This window comes from Drosophila obscura, unplaced genomic scaffold (genome assembly GCF_018151105.1).
Source record: "Drosophila obscura isolate BZ-5 IFL unplaced genomic scaffold, ASM1815110v1 contig_4, whole genome shotgun sequence".
Taxonomy (NCBI): Eukaryota; Metazoa; Arthropoda; class Insecta; order Diptera; family Drosophilidae; genus Drosophila; species Drosophila obscura.
The window spans coordinates 7,638,677-7,646,248 of record NW_024542828.1 but is presented as its reverse complement, the minus strand read 5'-3'; the positions used below and the strand labels follow the sequence as shown (position 1 = coordinate 7,646,248).

The window sequence follows — 7,572 nt, the reverse complement described above, 5'->3', positions numbered from 1 at the left end:
TACCGCACAAAAATCATAATTTTTGCATTTCAATGCTTTATATTTCCCAGACGGTAAGCTGTAATCACAAAGTGTTTGGGCTTAACTTCTAGCTGTTTTAATTATCTTTTCAAAATAGAAAAGTTCTTTACAACCAGACGTAAGATACTAAAGTTATGTGAAAAAAACTATCGCTACCTCTGAAAAAAGCTAAAAAAAAAAATACCAGATTTAAAAAATTCTGCAAAAAAAAGTTCTGCCATAGAAAAAAAAAAAAATATCATCAAACCATTTCTAAGCCCCAAATCTTTAATAAAAAGTTGGTTTTGTTCCTTGAGGAAAAATCGTGTTGAGTAGTGTTACCAAACACACTAAATAAATTAAATGGCTTTGTATTATTATAGAATCAGTTTATTTTTATTGTGTTTCTAGTTTAGTTTAAAATAATATTGCTGATTGTTAAACATTAGTAACAAACAAAATCGATGCAATATTCATTGGAAAACTTGATTTGATTGCACACTTCCATGAATTGTTAACTTTAGCTGTGGATTTTCCATTACAGAGGCGTGCTCTGTGCATGATCTTTGGACCCCAATTAGGTAAGGACTTGCCGCACAATGTCCGGGGGCAACATGAAATTGTTTTTGCGCAGGGGAATCTCGCTGAGCTGGCGGTCGATGGGCGTGCGGGTGTCATACAGCGACGGTGACTGGCAGATGATGGCCAAGGTCCCAAACACGCAGGACAGCGTGAAGAGCCACAAGAAGAAACGATCCAGCACCATCGAAACGAATTTCCAGTCCTCCACAATCTGACGGCGGGGAAATGAAATAATAAAAACTAGATTTTTTAATATCATTTGCCGTATCATTTTTGGGGGGGTGGGAATGAAATTGGTTTTATATTTTTTGGAGGGATAATAAAATATTGTTTTGCGGTCTGCCGCTGCCTCTCAATAAACTTGAGGCGCAATAAAAATATAAAGTTATGATTTAATATTTTACAATTGTTTGCTGCACATTTGGGACTCGGCTGCTCCCGTCCAATGCATTCAAGTCGAAGTTAAGGGTAATAAACAATACAAAAAAAAGGAGGCGAAAAAGCTCCCGCCAGACGCCGCAAATGGGGCAATGTGAACCAAGGACTCTACGATGCTCCCTCCCCAAGCCCACACTTATCCGCTTCTCGAGGAGTGGGTCCCGTCAATAAAAATGGGCAACAAAAATAAGCATGAGGCTGAAGCAGTGGATGCTGATGGTATATGGGATATGGGATATTGGGCCAGGGAGTGGAGTGGAGTGGCGTTGGTTGGTGGCTGTTTACCCACCTCGTTATCCTTGTCGGCATCCTTGATATGCTGCGCAATAAATCTGACCGCACGCAATGCCTGCAGCACTTCGGGTGTTAAGTTGCGCGGTATCACATTGTCAGAATCTGTCAAGTTTCCGCCATGAAATTGCGCAAAATTGAAATAAAATATTGGAATAATAAATAAATGTGAGAATCAAGTAGATACGCGTCCCCATAGGCAATATGGATAGCGATATATGTATACCATGCGTGTGTGTGCTTGTGTGTGTGTTTGTTTTTTCTGTTTGAGTAAAGAAATATTTTGACCTACGTGAGTACCGCCTCAAGGCAATGGGACTCGAATCGAATACAGCAGAAACCAACAAGAAAAACTTAATTATGCCCACCAAAGATTATCTATGCTTTTGGGCATGAGTGAGTTGTTTACTTGTACATATAGATATTCTTTAGTTTGTGACGGCCAAAAGCTACATTAAAGATACGAAAGCTTAAATTTAAAATTAAATACAGAATAAACACAGATTTATAGTAGCAATTTTTTTTTCGGAAAATGTAACTGCGATTAGGAGTTGTCAAATAAATATATGTTGGTGCATATGGAAAAAAAGCTTTCAAATTTATCATAAAGGTTTTTTAACATCCTCATAAACTGAAGAATCGCACAGTATCCACCGATCTATAGATCAACTGTTTCGAATGACAAATTTGTTTTTTTTTTATCTGAACATCCCATCAAATTCGGTGACATATTCCATTGGTTTATTGGTCGCTGGTCGCTGGTCGTCATCGTCTGCCATTTTATACACTATGCAGGGGAGGTTCATAAAAAACTTCCCTTATACATATGTATGTATGTTTGTATGTCGATTGCAGCGTTTTTTGTTTTCGCTTGGCTCGTTTTATGATCCTGTACGCAGACACACTTGCTCATAAACAACAAACATGGCAACCACTCAGTGCCAGTGGCGTAGGACCCAGCCAAAAGGGGTATAAGCTGACATGAATGTGATTGCGAAAACCATAAATCAGTTGAGGAGTTTCCCCACACTGACTGTGCCACTGCCACTGTCCTTGTTTGCCTTTGGACCGCGTAAGCTTTATTTGTCATCAAAGCGTCGCATCATTCTCACATTTTTTCCCATGGGATTTTGCCTCATTTTATTGCATTATTTGCTTAGTTCTTTTTTTTTTTTTGTCATTTCAATTTTTGGGGCTCGCGGGTTTGCAAAATATTTGTGTATTTTATGGCTAGATATCGCCGCACCACACACACTCACTCACCCACAGAGTTCTGCATGCCATTATCGTAAGCGCCATCCTGGCTGTCCTTAAACTCGCTGGGAAAGTCGCTGATGCTGTCACTGCAAAAGGCAAAGGAAATATGGAAACGGAGCAAAAGCTGCCAAGTCTAGTGTTTGCTTTCAATTTGGCGAAGAGAACTCTGAACTTACCGCACATCGATCTCGTTGGTGTAGCCATTGCTGGGCGTGGAGTCATCGTAGTCGGGCAGTGTGTACTGTGTACGCCGCATCATCATCAGCTTTGGCATAAAGTGCAGGAACATCTTCCGCACCATCGGCGACATATTGTGCGTCGAGGGAGATCTGTGCCGGATGGCAATTAGCTGGGCCAACGAGCAACGAGTCCCCCGCCCCCCCGGGGGGCTTGGGGAGCTTGGACAATAATTGACTCACCTGAAGTGTATATTGAGCACACAGACGGTTGTCCACACGGACAGGGAGACGAGTATCATGGTAAAGAGCAGATACTTGCCCAGCAGGGGCACAGCCAACGAGGTTGGCGGAATAATTTCGGCCAATAGCAAGAAGAACACGGTCAACGACACGAGTATTGAAATACATAACGTAACCTGCCAACGAAATTTCGTACACAATGTCTTCGTTTCGATATTGCCAGCCCCCGTGGGCCGCTGATCAGTCGAAGCTCTATGCTCGCATCAGCGGCCCCACAAACCCATCAAACAATCAAACGAACAATCAACCAACAACAACAAAGAGCACAGAACAGCAACGAAACATAAAAACAACAAATATCATAATTTGTTTAATTAACTAAAGCAATTGCATATCGATTACTAATAGAACACAATTTGCTCACTCAACAACTAAAAATGAAACAAAATAAAAAAAACAAACTCTTTTCCTATAAAATATAATCAAAAAATATGCGCAAGGACTGCTGTAAGCAAGCCAAGGACCCACGAAGAAGCACAGGGCGAGACACACGCTCCACGTGACGACTATGACCCTTAGCCACGACCCTACAATTACATCCATCAATCATTTCAAGTTTACACGAAAACAATCAACACCAAAACAAAACAAAACCAAACAAAACAAAAAAAAATCAAAGCAACAAAGCGCATTTCACTACGTTTACACGTGAACTTTCTGTTTACAGGTATGGGTGGGTATAAGTGTGTGTGTGTGTGTGTGTGTGTGTTTGGAGTACAGGACATAGATCAAGCTAAAGCAACGCGCATCTTGTAGAGCTTATCTCTGGCTGCGTAAAGTTTTCATGTATCCTATGAAAAATTGTTCCATCAATCACAATAAATTACATTGTAACTATCAACAGGGAAATAAAGACCGTAAAATGTTTTTCATTACGTTTCAAATCGGTATCTATTTTAGATTTTGACACATGTTATGTTGTCTGCATAGCATCAATATTTTTGCAGAGTTTTTTCAATACACAGACGGAATTGTTATGTTTCTGTTCATCTAACCATGTCATAGTTGGACACCTTGCTGTGTATTGCAGTCTCGATTGAGGTACATACATATGTGTTTGTTTTAGAAGTATTTCAGTTACCCTAAACAAATATTAGATGCCAAAGTCGTTAAACCTATGGACTATATTAACCCTTTCTTTATTTAACAGAGCTTTCCCTGAGTCCTCAAATGCTAAAGAAATAATCTGAATGGCCTCAGAATTTTCACAGCTCTGGCAGTGATATAAACCCATTATGTTAACTTATTTTGTACGATTAATATGATTGATTTTGTATCTGGTTCATGTACGAATATCACTATCCATGGCGAAGCAGTTACTAGTACAGTTACTGGTACTGGAGGCAAGCGAGCGATACGAATGAACGAGCAAACACTAAGGCAACGACAACAAGAATACGAGAACAACAACAAACTGCACGAGTCCTTTACGTGTTTGTTACGTGTCGCTATGTGAGTAGTGAGTAGTGTGAGTATTTGTATGAGTACGTGTGCTGTATGCAGGTGTCCTATATGTGTGTGTGAGTGAGTGTGACTGTGTGTGGGAGAGTGCGCTGCTTTATTCCAGATACGCGTAATGGGAGAATTTTGAGAGTGGCTTTTTGACATACTGAATACGATTCAATTCGATTCGTTTCGTTTCGATATGAATATCGTGTTGGAGCATTGGTATCAAATCGATGAAAATTTACGTTATGAGATTTCACTACTCAGGAGACAGCACAAATGATATTCAACGCAAAATGGGTGGCATATATATTCGATAAGTGATACACTATCTACATATATGGGGCGTCGGTTATATGTGTGCTGCTTGGGATGAATGCAGAGGGCCTCAGCGACGCTGCTGCGGTTTCAGAGTTTAATAAGTTAATGGATAGCATTAAGGACTATCATATAGAATTAAGGAACAACTATTAGAGTTAAGAATTTGAATATAAAGTAGGAAAAAGTTTAGTCATAGTTTAGGAAGAGCAGGAAGTGCAAGTTGAGCTCTACTCGGATACGATTTTGTTAGGTTTTTTTGTTTTTTGTTTTAGAATTCGTTTTCGAGTTTCTTTGGAAAGCCAATTTACAGTTTAAGTGTTTTTGAGTCCTGAGTGCAAGAGCTCAGCTTTAAGAGATAGCTTGAAGGACTTGGAAGGATTTATAGTGAGAGTTAAAGCTATTGAAAGTATTCCGATATTGTGCATATGAGTTAGATAGAGAGGCAGATAGGAGATAGCTTATCTAAAGTATTGAGGTTGAGGTTTCGTTTCTCAGAGTGTAGCAGATAAATAGTATTTTTTTGCTGGATGGAAATAATTGGATGAAATACGTAAGTGCTTAAAAATCAGTGTTAAATAGTGGATTTGTTTTGTTAGATCTCATAAAATAAATTTAAAAATAAAAAACTATTCTACTTCGAGTGCAAAAATTTCTAACTAACATTTTTACATTAGATAAATTCATGCCACATGCTGAGATATATTAAATTCAGACTCAGTTTAAACTGATTAAAGATTTTGACATTTCCTTCTCCGTTACCTTCTCGCCGGAATCGCTTGGCAAATAGAACACCAACACCGTGAGGAATGTCAGAGCCACACAGGGCACAATCAGATTGACAGTATAGAATAAAGTCTTACGCCGCATGGTCAACTTGAAGGTTATATCTGTGTCAGAAACGCCAATGAATGAATTTGAATGAATTATTCAGTCAAATAAAGCAGAACTCACCTGAAAAGGGCTCCAGTGTATCCGGATAGTATTCCTCATTTTTGGTAGCTGGCACCTCCAATATATCCCACTCCACAGACAAATAGAACTCGGTTAGATCAATGCCCACTTGAACTAGATTACTGCCGGGTATCTAATAAATAAATTGATGAAATATTTTAGAATTTCTGCACTCAGCGAGCGATGCTAACCTGATCTAGATGCTTGAGGTCCACTTGGGCTCCATTGTAGGTCCATGAACCAAATTTCATGAAGCAAATTTGTTCATCGTATGGGAAATATTCGACATTCATTTCGCAGGAAGACTTGTAAATGGCAGGCGGCTCCCAGAACACTTCACCAGTGTACTTTAGCGTGGCCTTGGTCATCAGAGTGACCTAAAAGTAAGCGAAAAGTGCGATTAGTGACAGGCATAGGAATGTTTTTTCGCACTCACCTCATAATTGCCATCCCAATTGTTGTAGAGCACAATGTCGGGCACCCAAATGTGCTCCGAGGGCACATAAAGCTGCTCTACACCTCCATACTCCTCGGGATCCCAACGTAACTTATAGTCGAACCAGCGCTAACAGAACATTAGAAACATTAGAAACTCTGCTTTGACTGCCTTTTAATGCTTACCTGTTTCACCCACAGATTGGTGGTCATCACCTGATTCTTGAGGTTCACCTCAATCAGCTGGGACAGCTTCAGACCTAGCCAAACCGTCAGGGTCTCCGTGTTGTTCACAACGGGACGTATCAAACGATTGTAGTTGCTCAGCAAGTCATCGTACAGGCGCTTGGTGTCCGGATTGGCCTCAAAACTCACGGGAGCTGTGACAACGGGGACAGAAGAAATGTGGAAGGGTCACGAATTAATTTCCCAAAACAAAGCAAAAATCTTTTCCCAAACTTTCTCGAAATTTCCCAAAACAAATTTGTGCGCAGACGCTGCTCTCGCGCTCTTTGGTTGCCTCTTTGGCTCTCAGTGGGCGCAGCCTTCTGACAGCTGCCTAAGACTCTCGGGATACAGCATCATGGTATCGGAATTTTCACAGATTTTTCTTAGACTGATACACATCGTTTCATGGCTTACCCGTTGAGCTGGCCAATGGCACCAATAGGCAAACACACAGCAAACTCCAGTGCCACATTCTCCGCTGTGTTTCTATCCACTTAAGTGTCGAATATTTGCTCACAAATTAATTGTGTCTATTTAATTTTGTAGCATCTTGTTAGCTCCTCGCAGTTCACACAACCTCACGCTCTGAGAGTTAAATCGCAACTGAGGTTTGGATTCTGACAGATGCGCTAGGGTGGAGGATGCTTGATAGCTGTCAAATGGCGCTCAGCGATTGCTGTACCAATTGTGGGTGCACTTTGTGCTTGGCGCCAATTTCCTGCAACAGATATTCGATTTGAGCAGATTAAATACATAAAAATTAACTACAAAAAAAAATGCAGTAGAAATACATTGGGCTTATAATTATAATAGTTATTATAATATTATTATAATACATATTATAATTATTATACATAGGTATTCATAATTTCTAATATTTTCTGTATATTTTCTGACGCATTTTGAGTATATTTGAGGTAGAATTTAATAGCCTGTTGAAGATGTTGATTGCGGATTGATTGTAGCCTAATTGCCGTCCTGCCTTTCTGCAGGGTTGCACTGGAACTTCACAACATATAAGGGATTTTCGCGAATTGCACATTAATATGTGGATTATATGCGTTTTATAATGAAAAAAAAATTTACATATGCCAGAAATAAACCTATCGATAACTAGATTTGATTTAAATTAAACCAAAGTTAA

The 7,572-nt window shown here is 39.7% G+C and overlaps 1 protein-coding gene across 1 annotated transcript; it reads right to left on the bottom strand.

Annotated features, from left to right (window-relative positions):
• Positions 1-374: 374 nt before the first annotated feature.
• On the bottom strand, positions 375-7,041 carry LOC111066416 (acetylcholine receptor subunit beta-like 2). Its single transcript, XM_022355005.2, has 11 exons — positions 6,843-7,041; positions 6,387-6,580; positions 6,202-6,330; positions 5,957-6,142; positions 5,766-5,898; positions 5,574-5,701; positions 2,988-3,163; positions 2,745-2,897; positions 2,575-2,654; positions 1,310-1,416; positions 375-793 (listed from the first exon to the last, which is right to left on the bottom strand). Exons 1-11 carry the CDS (start codon positions 6,898-6,900, stop codon positions 578-580), a joined length of 1,560 nt encoding a protein of 519 aa, XP_022210697.1. The 5' UTR covers positions 6,901-7,041; the 3' UTR covers positions 375-577.
• Between the last annotated feature and the right edge of the window lie 531 nt (positions 7,042-7,572).